This window comes from Vanacampus margaritifer, chromosome 8 (assembly GCF_051991255.1).
Source record: "Vanacampus margaritifer isolate UIUO_Vmar chromosome 8, RoL_Vmar_1.0, whole genome shotgun sequence".
Classification (NCBI taxonomy): Eukaryota; Metazoa; Chordata; class Actinopteri; order Syngnathiformes; family Syngnathidae; genus Vanacampus; species Vanacampus margaritifer.
This window is the reverse complement of record NC_135439.1, coordinates 18,844,860-18,860,637: the sequence shown is the minus strand read 5'-3', so window position 1 is coordinate 18,860,637 and position 15,778 is coordinate 18,844,860. Positions and strand designations below refer to the sequence as shown.

At 43.1% G+C, this 15,778-nt stretch overlaps 2 protein-coding genes across 6 annotated transcripts in view; one reads left to right on the top strand and one right to left on the bottom strand.

Annotated features, from left to right (window-relative positions):
* ncoa3 (nuclear receptor coactivator 3) overlaps window positions 1-2,168 on the top strand; it is a 33,296-nt gene extending 31,128 nt beyond the window's left edge. For all 5 annotated transcript variants that reach the window (XM_077572505.1, XM_077572501.1, XM_077572503.1 and 2 more), the window contains exons 22-23: window positions 131-365; window positions 448-2,168. In XM_077572505.1, coding sequence (XP_077428631.1) covers window positions 131-365; window positions 448-459 — 247 coding nt within the window. In that variant the 3' untranslated portion in view covers window positions 460-2,168. The remainder of the gene's footprint in view (window positions 1-130; window positions 366-447) is intronic.
* A 2,276-nt stretch (window positions 2,169-4,444) lies between these two features.
* On the bottom strand, window positions 4,445-5,521 carry id1 (inhibitor of DNA binding 1, HLH protein). The gene is made up of 2 exons (XM_077574460.1): window positions 5,033-5,521; window positions 4,445-4,950 (listed from the first exon to the last, which is right to left on the bottom strand). Exons 1-2 carry the CDS (start codon window positions 5,393-5,395, stop codon window positions 4,915-4,917), a joined length of 399 nt encoding a protein of 132 aa, XP_077430586.1. The 5' UTR covers window positions 5,396-5,521; the 3' UTR covers window positions 4,445-4,914.
* Window positions 5,522-15,778: the final 10,257 nt, after the last annotated feature.

Genomic DNA, 15,778 nt, shown 5'->3' with positions numbered 1-15,778 from the left:
TGAACAAAGAGATATTTTTGAATTAATGGTCATTTTTGACAAATAAATTGGAGTGTAAAATTTTGGGAAGAACTTTTGCAGTAAATCTCCGACACATGACTAAGCTTTTCTTTTTGTTTGTGTCCTCCAGCTCGTATCCCCAGCAACAGTTCCCACAGCAGGGAAACCAGGGACAGTTTGGGAACATGATGATGAACAACTCGATTGGCAGACCCGGTGCGGTCGGTGGTGCCGGCCCGGCACAAATGGGCCAAATGCCGGTCCAGATGCAGAATCAAATGCAGGGCCAGATGCCAGGACCAATGCAGGGCCAGATGGGCATGAACCCCATGGGAATGGGTCGGATGCCAATGGGACCTGATCAGGTACGCCACACTTTGCCACGCCTGACATTCTGCCGATGCTTCATAACATTTCTCATCTTTTTTTTTTTTTATCTCTCTGTAGAAATATTGCTGAGTCTGTGAGCTCACAGCCTTGCCACAAAGGTTTTGGCTCTGAGGACACGCAAACATTATTCTCCAGCGTCAAGCATGACATCGACACAACACACTGCTCATCCAAGTGGAACTTTGCCCTGAGGATGAATTTGTGCCAGGTTTTATCTCCAACTGGAGCCTCGCACCCTCATATTAGTGCATGTGTGTGTGTGTGTGTGTAACTTGGAGATGTCAGTCAGTGTTGAGCGAAACGGGGAGCGACGGTACAACTGGCTCTGACTGCACTTTACCTGCAGGTTTCTGTATGAAAAAAAAAGATTGATGCAATATTTCCTCATCTTGACAGCCTTACTCGAAAATGGATGCCTTCACAACAATGGGTTTTGTTTCTGATTTAATTTGTGTTTTTGTACGTCTGGATGGATGCGCCTCATGTAAGACATTGGAAGCTATAAGCACAATTTATTATGGTATGCAGATTGGAGCAATAATGTCCATCTTTTCGTCTGTAATTGAGCATCTCAACCTCTGTTTGAAGCAAACAAATGGTACTGCAGTATTAGATGTCTCAAACATCATCTGTGAATATGAATTGTAAATATTCAACAAAATATATCAGACATGAATTTAAAGGCCTATTATTGCACAAAGAATGAGACTGGCTTGTATTTTTTTGTCCAGTAGGTCAAAGCTGATTTATTTGGTTTGTATTTTGTTTTATTTTGAACACCTTTCCAAATATTACAGGTCTGATGAGACTTCCCTCCTTTTTAAACGCTGTGTCTCTTTCATTTTCTTTTTTTTCTGCAAATGTTTGTATTTCATGTCTTAGCGAGGCACTTTTAATTGTGACAAGGATCTGGCGAACGGAAGGTTTGAGCTTGCGCACTCACGAGTGTTGTGGAAGTGCCGTCTTTTTGGACCGTCAGTCACGCAACGCTGTTTTGTTTGAAGTGCGAGACGAGTTTTGTATGCGCGTCTCACTGCAGTACGACGTGGACGTGAACAAACAGTCTGCAGTACACCACACCTTTGGTCCTCACATTGTTCTCCTTCCGGCTTCCTCTTTCTGTGGAGTGTATTTTTTTATTTTTGTGTTTTATTTTTTATTTTTTTGCCATTTGGTCATTTTCCTTTGGACTCTTATTCTGCTCAATCTACCTTTTCAACAAGCGCAATCCAAAGATATTTTTCCACATCTTTGTATAGTTTCTAAGGTTTTGGAGTGTACATTTTTATGATATACATTATTTTATTCAGATGGTAAATGGGTACATATCATACATCTGTAAACTCATATGATGGTTATGTATTTTAGTCATATAATAAATGGGTTGAAGTTGTTGGGAGCTGTGTGCAGAAAAGACTATGAAATTCCCCGCTGCATAATGCCCTTCAACCCAAATAGGAAAAGTTCACTTCAAGACATATCAATGGCACAACTACAACTTCGTACCAGGCCCTGATATTGCTATTTGCGTGGGGAACAGAACTTTGTAATGTTTGAATGAAGTGCAAGGCGACGCAAAAGATAATTGAACTGTTTTCCTATCTTTGGGATTTGAATAGCTGTTATTTTACATGATGTATATTACAGTTTTTTTTTCAGTTGATGTTGATATTGATGTAAATACAAATTTCTATTTAAACACTTTGATTGTGAACTTATGATTATCAGTGGGCACATCTGCTGGTATATTATGTTTACAAAATAAACAAAGGAAACCATGACGTGTCAAATTATTGTGGAATAACATTCGGTTGTTAACACATCCGTCTGTCTGTATCAGCTTTATCTTAACTAAACACGGCCAGATTTCACACAAATTTATTTTACGAGTTAATTGAAAAAAAAAACAATACAGGGTAGCTGCAGAATATACATTTTGTTTGGTGGTGTTCATATAGCCTGTGGGCCATATACTACCTGCTCCCTTCTGTAATGCAGCCAACCAAGCACCCACCTTCGCAAGAGTCCTGGAATATTTGTGGCATTCATTAAATTAATTCAATTGTATGTATTGCTTTCCTTCATGTATTTCATTCAAAAAAAATATTGAGTTACTGCAAATAAAAGCCATGGTTTTATTTTATTATCTGATTTGTTCATAATTAAATGAATTGTACATTTGAATTATGTCAGTATTTAATTACCTTATATTTTACATAAATCTGTACATCTGTCCATTTTAAAATTAAAATGTAATAAATTCCTGTCTCGTTTAATAATTGTATAATGTATTGTAAATAAAATAGTAAAATAAAATAATGTAGCTACATAACATAATTTTAATAGATACATTAATTATGAATTGAAAATTAATCATTCGTTCATTAATGAATAAACCGTTTTTCTTTTTTTTAAATAAAATTTTAAACCTTTTAACTCATCTGTCCGTTTTGCCCTCTAGCCAGCAGGGGGCAATGTTGCTCTGTAACGCAGCCCAGCTGGTTTGGCTGAATACTTGCAATGCCCTAAATGAACGCTAGGAAGTGCTACTTCCTTGCAAAAGTCGCATCATAGCTTGTAATTAAATTGCAAAGTTGTTCATATTTTTTGAATACAATACTAATTTAGAGGAAATGCTGTAAATCATCTCAAAACAGTCGATAAGATATTTACATTTTCTTGTTAAAGGTAATTCGCAGTTAAATGTTATCCAGTGTTTGCGTGTTTAAAAATATGACGTGTGTAGCAGATCTCAATCACGAGTTTGTAGTGTGGGAATCTGTGCCAAAGCGAGGCTGACTCCCTCCCTCTCGCTCTCTATCTCTCCCTCGCTCCCTCTCTCTCTCTCTGTCTGTGTGTTGGCTCGGTTCCCGGCCCATCTGCGGCCTGGCCCGCGGATTACTGTTTGTTAATGTTTCAATCAGCTGTGTGTTGAGGAATGTGGAGCTATTTAACCTGAACTTCCCCAGGTGTGCCGCGGCGCCGCTCAGTCTGGGCCCAGCCGCCCTCCCCTCCCATCGCCGCCTCCCTCCTCCCCCCCGCCCCTGCCCTTGGCACAAAGCTATCGCACAAACACAATCACACGGCGCCCGGGCGGCCACGCCGGCCCGCAGCTGTGCGCATCGCACCGCAGGGAAAATGGGAAAAACATTGCACCGGGGAGACAGAATAAATCTTACAAGCGATCTTAAAGCCAGAGCCTGTTTTTAACCCGTGCGGCGCACATGCTGATTTATAGCAGAACACATTGAAACAGCAAGTTGAAGTGACGCCTGACTCAGGGAAATGACTTTTAGAGCGGACTGACGCCTTGTCATTTGACAACTCGTGCACACACTCGCTTTACGGTGATTTCGACATACAACGTTTCGACGTACAAACATGTAAACAGATATTTAATTATTAATTATATGACTTAAATGTTTGCGGGCTAATTACTTTCCCCATTATATTTATGTGTTTATCACATTCATTTTGAATATAATTAAGACATTTCCGAAGTTACGAACAAGACAATATTAACTAGTCTGTAATTGTTTGATGGTCATGAAGGGTAAATATGACTTTACAGCAACATGTTCCGACTTATGTACAGGTTACAACTTATACCTAACTCAGACGTAAATCGAGGACCCACAACAGAACGATACTTAAAAACAAATTAAGGTCTATAAAATAAATTACAAGTTCTATTAAGGGGAGCCTATAAATTGTGTTTCCTTTCGCCCCACGTTGAAGAGTTGTAGGCTAAGTGAAACGTCTCTCGTAAGGTGATAGCTGCTAATGAGCCACACAAAGCCAAATGAGCTCTAGTGCAGGGCCATTGTGTTGACCCGCCAAACTTGTGGCTTTTTGTTACCAAATGAAATACTCACTAGAGTGACCAAACAGCTTGTCCTGAGTGTGACAACACATAGACTAGTGCATTCCACCATTTTGCTCCAATAAGGCCCATCACGTTGCCATAATAGCCAAGTGTTAGTTTTCACACATGGATAAGGAATCAGTGCTAAGAGCCTCACGTGTGTGGAAGAAGCAGTAACACATGCGCAGATAAGTTAAAAATAATTGTCTTGTTTTAATTAAAAAACACCAATAAAATGTACATTGTAAGAAAACAATATGTTCACATGTAATGTGGCATTGTAATATACAATACAGTTGATCGCTCAGGAATCTGAGAATTACATACAATACAAATTTGTGGAATGATTTCTTTTTTCAGATAGTTTGCACAAGATACAAGAATGTAACAGAAGCTTTGTAGAAGATGCAACAGGTTCTGCTGGACTGGTCTCGTCTTGGTCCCAGTGGCCAGCCCGGTCTTGTGTCTTCTCTCTTTCTGGACCCTCTAATGAATCGAGAGCCTCGAGTGACTTCTTGCTTTGACATCCTCGAGAACGTCCACGCAACGCTTCTAGCTTTTTGTTTTTTGTGGGAGTGGGAACCGCACCCCCACCACTAACAGTTCAACGTTTTCGTGGATGCTGCGTGGTGACACCTTTGGAAATCCTCGTGAAGCTCTTAGCGGCACATGATCCTATCATCCGAGCAGCCATTCTGCAAAAAGGAGACAAACGATTAGCACACCGTGAAGCGTTGAGGCAAAACGAATCACAAAGATGAATTTTGTGATATTCACCTCTACAGCGATGCCGGCGAGCTCCGAGTTGAGGGCAGTGAGCGGCGTGCGCGTCTGCACGCCCCCGGGCTGGTGGCGGCTCCTCTCCGGCTCGTCCAGCTCCACCTGCAGATCCCAGATGTAGTCGATGACGTGTTGCAGGATCTCCACCTTGCTCGCCTTTTTGTTGGTGGGCAGGGTGGGCACGAGCTCCTTGAGTTTGCTGTAACAGCTGTTCATGTCCTGCAGGAAGACGCTCATCTGCTCGTCCAGCAGCGGGATCTTGCATTTGGATATGGCGAGACTCTGTTCAGATAAGCAGCGCACCATGTCCTCGCCGCCAACTTTGCTCTTCAGGGCGCAAGTAGATCCAACGACCTTCATGGTGGGGATAAGATTTCAGCTCGTACTTTCCACACAGGAAGAAAAAAAGGTCGGTGTGTAAATTCTCCTTTGGAGATTGCAGCGTGGTAATGTTGACAGTTCGCAACGTCCACATGGAGAGACTTCCTGCTTATATAGCAAGAGCGGTGGTCAGGGGCGCGGCCTTGCAGGATCTCAGCCAATCGAGTGTCGGCTTTCGTATGAACGCGCTGACATCTCGTCCAATCAGCGAGCTCGCCTGGTTATCGGGATTTCCAATCTGTTTGAGGGATGGCGTTACAAATGGAAACAAATGTGTGTCTTTTATGGCTAATATGTGGGAATCCAGCTGTCCGTTGCGAGGCTTGGGGACTCTGCAGGTGGAGATTGCCTGCGGGACAGTCACGGGGTGCTGTGGTGGGAGAATGAATGAATGAATGCTCCGTGTTAATTAGGCTGCCACACATTTGGCCATTGTTGCTGGCGCTGCAGATGTGCACCGCTGTAGTCAGAGCTGCTTCCTGGGGCCCTGCCCTAAAATAAATTTCAGTTGGGGATTTTCTGCCAGCCAAATGGATTATTGTTTGATTGAACGTTTTGTTTCAAACACACAGTATAAACCAATAAGAAATGAATAAGTGTATGTACAAGTGCTGATTCTGACGTTTGGCAGAATAAAATTCAGATAACCGATTAATCAGCCGATTAATTAAAAATAATCAAGGAAATATTTTTTTTCTTTTTTTGCTCTCTGAATGCTTACAATAATGATATGAATTACAGGAAGAACATTTTACTGTTTTAAAATACTTATTTGTTAAATGTTGTTAAAAATAAACAAAAAAATGGGAGTGGTTTGAATTAATCTTTGTCTTATGGTGTACTGTGTTAATGTGTACAAAAAACAAGTAAATAAATCCATCTGTTTTTTTGTTTTTTTTTAAAACAGCAACAACAATGTGCAGAAGCCATTTATAGTGCAACAACCACAATAAAGTGCAACAACAGATGAAACATTTTAGATATATAAGTTAACTCTAATTAACAGAGTAACTTAACTGAACTTTTTTTAAAATTAAAAATATAAAACAAAAATAAGTGTGGTGGTTCATTTAGTGAACTTAAGGTACGACCGCACTATTCAACGTGAGTATTTCCACCTCACTGGCAACCGCTCGAGCTGAAAGCTTTCTTTCTGCTCGCTTGTTCTCTTCTTTTCCAACCTTTTCCGAATCGACAAGACCCGCAGTGTTCGCGGCGGCTCAAACTTTTCGCAGATTCCTTCACATGTTTCTGCAGTGTGTGCCGAGCCTCGCTTTCACATGGTTCGTCTCCCCCCTCCCTCTCAGATTATCCAAACAAGCCCGCGCAGCGCGCAGACTGGCAGGCGCCAGCGTGGTGACGTCACCCATTCATTGGAGCCTTGACGCCTGTCAGCCTGGCGCCGCTCGGGCGGTCTCCATGGAGACGTCAAACAAGAGAACTCGCACCGCCTCGCTCCGCCATTCACCTGCACCCCGAGAACAAACCAGCTCCGGAGCTTTGTCGTTCATTAATCACCTTGCAGCAGCCAGATGAGATTACCGCCCCGCGCACCTGCACGGGCGCCGCTAGACTAGTGCGAGCCGGGTGGGGTGGGGAGGATCTGAATTTGCATTTTAACACACATCGCTTGCATTCTTTCACATGACCACTTTCACGTGGGCTTTTTATCTCTTATCTTTTGGTCATCATCTTTATCTAAATGTGCCGGTATTTATTTAATTTTGCATCATATAGGCTATGGCTATATTAAAATCTTTACCTGTTAGCTAAAAATAAAAAAATAAAATCACAGGACATAGCTTTACTGCAAACTAAATTATGAAATGATAATCAAGACAACAGGTCCTGCATGATCTAAAACAACATAAAAAAAAGAAGAAGAAAGAAAGCTAAATTATGCTAACGATAGCAACTGAAAAGTACACATTTTACCTGCAGATTAGACAGAAAATTTTGCATTCCAGAATTTGGTGGATTTTATGATGGCGCAAGACGCAATTCATTTGCCAGAAATCATTCACATTGCCTGATTGCCGACAATAATGTGCAAAAATTCTCTAAAAATAAGTTCTATTGTAAAGTACCTGAAAAATCTACTTAAGTACAGTGACAAAGAATTTTGGACTTCAATACTTCCTGTCACTGCATTGACTCCGATGAGTTGTTTACAATGTTTTTTTTCTTTGTGGGATTTACTGTTGTTCATACATTACATCCACTTGATTTTATTTTTTAACACATGATGTCAATTAACCATCCATTAATTACATCATGATTTAAAACATAAAACATCATAGAATATACTGTATAAATAAATAGAAATACAGACCGCAGTGGGTGTAGTGGTTTGCGTGACTACCTTACAGTTGTGAGGTTTGGTTCAAACCTCACAACTGTAAGGAGTTTGTATGTTGTTCTCATGCTTGTGTAGGTCTTGTCTGGAGACTCCGGCTTCCTCCTGTGTTACAAAAACAAGCATGTTAAGTTCACTCAAGACTCTATCCAGTTACTGTTTAATAAAACCAAAAAAAATCTTGCAATATCAACATGATTATTCATTACATATGAGAATTTGAAATTTTGCACAGATTTTTTAGCGAGGATCCTGGAAGTTAGCGCACATGATTTGCTTTTGCAGGCCACATAAAACGACATGTGGGCCAGATCTGTCCCCGGGGGCCATGAGTTTGATACGTAAATTGTCCATGGATGTGATTGTGAGTCTGAATAGTTGTCTTTATGTGATCTGTGATTGGACTGAAAAAGTTAGCTGCATGTCCCCGTGACAGCCAACAGGACAAGCTATAGAAAATAGATGGGATATATTTAAAAAAATGGAAAGTAAGGTAAAATGTACAGAATCATTTTCAAATCAAATCCATGTCACTAGCGGCTTTTATGCATGGTCAGAAATGATCATTTCTAATCAATTGAAGGCTGGTCTTGGCAATAATTGAAATATTGCTCATACACATGTGGGAAAAAAAATCTAAAGACCTAAAACGAGCTAAAAACAGCAAAGAACGGCTAAGAACAAAACTGATGAACCCTGACCTAAACCCTATTGAACATCTGAAACATGCAATCTGGTGAAAGGCCATTTCAAACCAGCCGGAGCAGTTTTGTTACGACAAGTGTGCCAAAATACCGGTCGACAGGTGCACAAGTTTCATTGAGAGTAACAGAAATCCAAGGTTGTGCAACCAGACTTTTTGTTACGTTATTTTTGTCCAGACTCGTTTCCTTTGTGTGAAATATTTCTGTTGGCTCAAAAAAAAAAGCAAGAAAATTACATGCGTAAAGTTTCAGTTGTCTTTTGTGTATGACCCTCCTTAAAATTAGTGTATTTTTCTTTATACTCTAGATATTTGACTATATGTTGGTATACCTGCCTTGCACAAACATATGCAATATTTGAAATACTTTTGTAAATAACCCTTGTTTTAGTCTACAATCTATTAAAAGAGCCATGACTCATTGTTTTCTTTTTAACCAATCTCACTAGCCCAAGGCTTTTTCTTCTTTCTGTTGCAGTAACCTGTAAAAACTTTTCTCCCCAACTTTCTTTTTTTCTTTTTTGCCCCTGCCCTCTGTCCCAGGTCGCAGCTGACAGGGCGGTGGGAGGGCCGGGTGGGCAGAACAATGGGAGCGCGATGCAGGGATTGTGGGAGAGAATCTAGGCTGGAGCCACAGTGTCTGGAGCACCCCTCCACTCCCCTCATCCAGCTTTTGTTCAGCTGCAAAAGCTATCAGCACTTCCTACTGACACCAACAATAACTCCACACAGCTGGGCCCTTTTTAGCCTGTTTACAGCACATCAAGGCGAGGGGAGACAGAAGGAAGAGGCAGAGGAGGCCAAAGAAAAGTGAACCATATTAGCTCCTGATTTTAACTGACAGAATGGCAGTGCCTGCTTGCGGCGCCCCGTCCCTCCTTCATTGCCGACACGGGATTCATTTCCCAGCGGACCCGTTAGACTTTTGCCTGGTTGCCACTATTTTATGTTTGCTGACAGGCTACCGTTTGTGACGGTCTGTCGCAACATCCTGCGGCCATCAAACAGCAGAAAGGCTTTTAAAGAACATTGTGTATCTTGGCCGTTTTTTTTGTTTTGTTTTATTTTGTTGGAGGCATTGTTCCATTTGGTGGAAGGGAAGCATATTCAATAATACGCCCTCTTTATCACTTGTGCGAGTAAAGCACATTACAGGAAGTATCCGGGAAAAGTTGATGCAGGAATTCCTTCAGAGGAAATGGGACATTCCAGCACACTTTTGCTGCTGTTTTTATTACTGTTGGGACAATACGAAGCAGTCTTACTACTTCCTGAAACATGAAAGTGGCCCAAGTCACAATAATGGTGACGGAATAAATCTTTTTGTTTCTTGGACAGATGGGTTTCAGAAATGCTGTTGGTAATCAATTCCGAGAGAAACAGATCACATTATCATCAACACACACATACAAATATTATTGTAGCACAACTATTATTTCATTCATAGAGTTGATTTTAATTTTGAACATACAGTACAAAAAACAAAAATAAAAACAATTGATTTGATTGGCATCTGTTTTGGTTTTGACTTGCTAGCAAGAAATTGAGATGGTGGCAGCAGACTCAATTTACTTCACAAAACAAACTGCAGTTTGGCGTTCAGTGAACAAATTAAAAAAAATAATTTTTTAAAAGAAGCTTCAAGTTGTTTCTTGTCAATACCGTTTAAAGTGTACAGTCAAATAAAACAAAACAAACAGAATTACACCATGTTTATTTACAGCAAACAACACAACCTTGTTTTTAGCATATCCACTAGCTTAATGCTAAAACACAATGCAAAACTCATTTAAATTCTACCCCATTCACCATTGTTAGCTACATCTGCCTTCAAGATATCGATGTGCTATTTATATTGATAATTTCCACAAACCAAAACACTTATTCATATATTTTTACATAGACACCCACATTTACTATCTATCTATCTTTCCTTCTATTCATCTACACACGCACACGCATGCACACACGCTAGAGGCTGTCTCCTCGCAGCTGTGGGATTAGTTTCCAGTTCCCAGTCAGGCTCTTCCTGTTTGCTTGATAATGATCACACCTGTGCACAGGTGAGCAGGTGAATGGAGAGGCTGATGTGAGACCAGGAAGGTGTGTGCGTGGTGTCAACCACAACCGCATTGTCACATTTCAACCAGGAAGTCCAAAGTGAAATTTTGTGTCGTCGTGTGTCAGCTGCTGCACGCACACACCCCGCCTGGATTCCTGGGGATGCTGGTGCGCTGCGGTGTGGCCTGGCACCTCCCTGTGTAATGACTGAGGGCCCGTGGTTGGGAGTCACTTCCTGTGGGAGTCCCGGTTCAGAGATGTGTCATCAGTAGCGCAGACTGGCCGGAGCCGACTGTTGAGTGTTTTTCTTTTCTTTTGACAGTAGTCGGGTGCTACTGGGCAGGTTACACTATCTGTATGTTATCCTTAAAGGACAGGTGTCTTTTGGTCTGCGTCCTTGGCCCGGCAGCGAGTTTGGTTTGGTCTACGTGTGTCTGTGGATTCGCCAGACCCAAAACGTACCCCCCCTTACACCCCGGTGGCCATCTCCCACTGCTTGGTTCCCACACACACTATCAAAGCCCTTTAATGGCTTCTAATTAGCTCCCCATCTGCTGGTGACAGCGCACTGGTGGCATGCTAAAGCACCCATTGAGAGCACGGACATTGTACTCTGGAATACTTTCCACTCCAGTGGCAATTGCCTGGAGAGAGAGCTTTAGTCGGGGGTGCGAGCGCAGGGGGCGTTGGGCTTGAGTTTGGTGAGTAGGGGGTGAAATGGAGGGGATGCTTGCTAGTGTTTTCTACGGTCACGGCTTGGGGGAGTGTAGGGGTGGGGGGGGACACAATGGGAGACAGTGTTACGGCTTGTTGCGAATCTAATAACGCCCGAGTCCCTTTTCCGTCGGCTGGTCATCCCCCCGCCCCGGCCCATCACCACCACAAGTTTTTCCCAACGCCATCTCAGCCCTCCCTTCATTCTTTCAGCAAACCGTTTACTGGTGACATCACAGAGTGGACGGGCGGGTGAGTTTATACTGACTTTACATTGAGGTCACAGTAAAACAGACAACACAACCTGATGAGCGTCTCCATTGTCCCGACCAGCCCAGTGGTTGTACAGTGAACAATAGATGCACCGCTATAGAAACTGTAAGTGTAGCCTAATGAGGCCTCTTCATTAGCAGAAGGCTGTCTATGTTTGAATACTACCCACATGTCAAATCCTGTGAGACCACCTCTTCGCCAGGACTCCAACAGAGTCCAGGTCCACTGGTAGCAGAAGGAGGACCAGCTGTTCCCAGCTGGTAGCCAGAAGATGCCCATGGGGGACAGTTCCTGATTGCTGCTGGCCAGCTGCCCCCTCCCCCTTTCCTAACTTAGTAGACTGGTGAAGACCAAATAAATAACAGTTTTAAAAATGGATTGAAGAATCAAACAAGCTGTCATAAAATCTGTGAAATAGAATCGACTAAGCAACCGAGGTGATACAAGAATCCAAGAACATGATCTGAGACCAGAAGGACTGATGTCGTGTTTTTTTTTAAATAAATAAATAAATAAAAGACCGATTTTGTACCCTATGATATTATCTATGGGATGTTTTTCTATTTATCAATGGGTACTTGCTAAATCCAAAGAGTCCATGATGCGTTTCAAAACTGCTTTTACCACATAGAGAACAAACACACGGCTTCCACTGAGTCACGTGTCTCCTCCAAAAGGTCAATTCCTTTGCTTTTGTTGTACACTGAAGACATTTGGGTTTCGGTTCAAAAAAAGAATATCATCATGAGTTACATCATTAATAAAGACTAGTGAGCCTGATCCAGATGCAGCCATGCAAGGAAAATGGAAGGTCTTAGACTGGCCAAGTCAATCACCAGACCTTAACCAGTAGAGCATGCATTTTACCTCATGATGAGGAAACTGAAGGTTGAAACAAAAACGGAGCAACAGCTCTGTCCCGAGTTGTTTAACACTTCTAGATGTAAATAGCATGAAACAAAAGTTGGAATTCTGAACTTATTGTCTTATATTCATCTTTGCATCTCAAACCCAAATGGACAACAATAACAAAGGAATTGACCATGCCGTTCAAATACTTTTTGAGGGGACTGCACAAACCAGGGAAACCAGTCTGTGGTGTAAAAAAATGTTATAGGGGACTTAACCACAGTGGGAAGGTCAAAGGTCAGGAAGTAATTACTCCCAAGCATCTAGGGCTCTGTTACATTGACCCCATTTTATGTGTATTTATTTTATCATATTGATGGTTTAGCAATTGTGAGACTTGCATGGAAAGTGAAGGTGGCAGTTCAAAATGACAAGCCAAGAGTCGGTCACCTGACCTCTCTCTTCATCTGGCGCGCAAACAAACGCTCACATCCCCACAGCTGCACAGAGGCGTCCAGTCAGCACGGCCGGGGACATGAGAGTCCGAGCCCAAAGATGGAGCACGGACAGTGGCAGCTGGGGAGCTGACAAAGCCCCATTCAGAGGGCCCGGGCCTGGGGACAATGGCTGGGCCAGGCTGAGCCCTCTCCTCCACTCTTCCACCCAAAGATTAATACTTCAGATGGGCTTCCCGGTGGCAGGCAGGGCTAAAAGGAGAGCCCTCCTGTTTGTCACTGGGCATTGTGCAAGTCGCCTGAGAACCAACTTCTCGGATGGGCTTGACAAATGAGAGCCGCCATTGACAGTGAACAGATTGGGCCTGACACTTTTGTTTTGATTGTGGAGCGGCTATAATCAAGTTATTTGGGCCTCGGAGAGGTTTTTGTTTCGCTCTTGACATTTAAGTCGCACCTCCGCGAGCCTCTCTATATGCCCGCGCTCAGGTTTCCGCTCTTGCTTGTTGTTTCCCTTCGTCAAATGTGTATAGAGGGTGCAACAACAAGAGCAAGTTAATTTCCTTGGGTGTGGGAATTGTGCTTTTCCATTCATGGGCCCTCCAGATAGGAATTCAGGTGCAACAGGTGTAGTTATTCTGTCACCGTCAATAGGGCTTGACTGCGAAAGGCATTGTTCGCTTCGCCGTCCCCTGAGCACCTCACCTGAATAATGCGGCAACGTAGCGCAGCAACCAGAGACTGTGTTAGGTGAGAAGAGACAAGACACCCGCCCCTCTTCACCCCCTGTTGCTGTTGTCGTGACAGTGTTGCAGGTGTTTAGCCCTTAGCAAGGCGGCAGTTCAGGTTAAACTGCAGGAACGCTGCCCCACCTTCACACTGGGAACCAAAAGTGGCTGCAGAGTACACAGCGCCACACCTGCACACCTGCTCGGATCACATGAATCCACAAAAAAAACACCGCAAAATCTTGCCCAAAGGATCGAGCGCATTTGATCAAGAATTTAAATGTTTTGGCATTGAGAAAAATTCAATCTATAAATATCACTCTTGCGAGCGCCTGTTTGACTCGTCAATTGAGGGATTTTGTTCACACATGATTTGTTTTCATGTACAGTAGCTAGAATGCGTTAGGCTTGAGGCCATCTGCCATGTCTGTGCTGGTGTTAGTTATTATCACCGACCAGCCATTCTCACGATAAAGGAATGTGCCCACAGTCAACATACATCGACCCCCAGCAATTCATCCTCCGCGTCCCCGTCACCTTCTTGTCCACCCCAACTGGTCCCCTGGTTCCCACGTAAGAAGAGACCCACCCGCACCCAGGGCTGGCTTCCAGGAATCTGCTTGTGTGAAGCTCCTATGCAGCAGAAGGTGCCCTACTTTCAAACTTCATTCTTCTCCCGGGAATTGCGTTGATAAAGGGAGACCACTGGTGTGTGTGTGTGTGTGTGTGTGCATCTAGGTTATACTTTGTGTGACCAACTGTGAGTGCATGTGAGGGGAGGGCTGCAGGATTATAAAGAGGAAGTAAAAGGGAAGTACACACTTGGTGACAAAACGTGAGGCATTCCTTTGCTGCCCCTCCCTCCTCCCTATATCCCACTCCACTGTGGCAGGGCCCTGGGAAAATCAAACAGGTGGTTTAGGCCTGGCAGGAAAGCTGGCTGGGACTGGGGTGGGCAGGCCTACAGCTTGCCGGGGGCTATCAAAAGCTCTTAGGCCCAGCTTTAGGCCGGCACTCTGAATGGCCCCGGGCTTCATTATCATGTGAATTCTGGGAACAGCCCTGGGCCCCCAGTAACACCAGTGAGCTGCCCATATGGCGTTCGCTTGGCAACTAGGGAGACCCGGCAACCCCCCACCCCCTCCCGCCCTCGTTGCAGTTTTACTCCTCCATTCCAGCACTCTTGATATCAAAGGAGGACAAGGAGGCAGAAAACGGACTCAGCCTTCAGTTGAGGGGGGGGGGGTGTAGACCACACAGAGGACCAGGGGACAGTCCTTAGGGACCCTGGATAACACATTTACCCTCCGGGCCACTGTGGCCAGCCTGGCTATGGATGGATTTAACCATTCAATCAGTATTAAAGACACATTCCAAAGCTCTCAATTCAGCATCAGCTTGAATAGATAAAGATGTCGGCACCCTCTTCACTTCACTGGGGAGCTTCTCATCAACTGCTTACCCCCCATATTCTATTTAGCACTCAGTATATTCATATTCATGGCTTAGGGCTCAGCCATACTAGGAACTGAGAGGTTCCTACAGGTGGCTTTGTACAAGTAAATACACGCTATTCTTGGTAATGTGGCAACTACTCCAATTTTAAACTCTTGTTGAAAAGACAAGGCAGATCGAAACTGCCACATCCTCACTTCTTGCATCTGCTAAGGTTAGATGTCGTTTCTATCTATCTATCTATCTATCTATCTATCTATCTATCTATCTATCTATCTATCTATCTATCTATCTATCTATCTATCTATCTATCTATCTATCTATCTATCTATCTATCTATCTATCTATCTATCCATCCATCCTGCAAGAAACAGCTCTCAGGAAGCTGCAGTGCAATTTTTACACCTCTGCCAACTCCTCCCACGATAATAATAAAAAAAAAAATCAATACTGAGCGGTTAAAAAAATATTTTCATTGTCAAAATTTTTTATATAACTCTAGTATTGGAGCTCATTAAGTTGTGCAAGCAGTCATAAGTGGCCATGGGCGTATCATCACATTTGAGTCTTTATCTGTTTATTGTGAAAGAGAGAGAGGGAAAAAAAAAACATTTTCCCTCTCTTGATGTTGAACCATCTGGCAGCTGCAAGGTGCAGCTCAGTAGACCTGCTAATAAAAGTTGTCAAGGTTGCCCGGGTTGTTGAAAACAAAATTATCGGCAGGAATGAATTTGCAGATTTGCCACTAAGTAGTGACCAAAATATAGC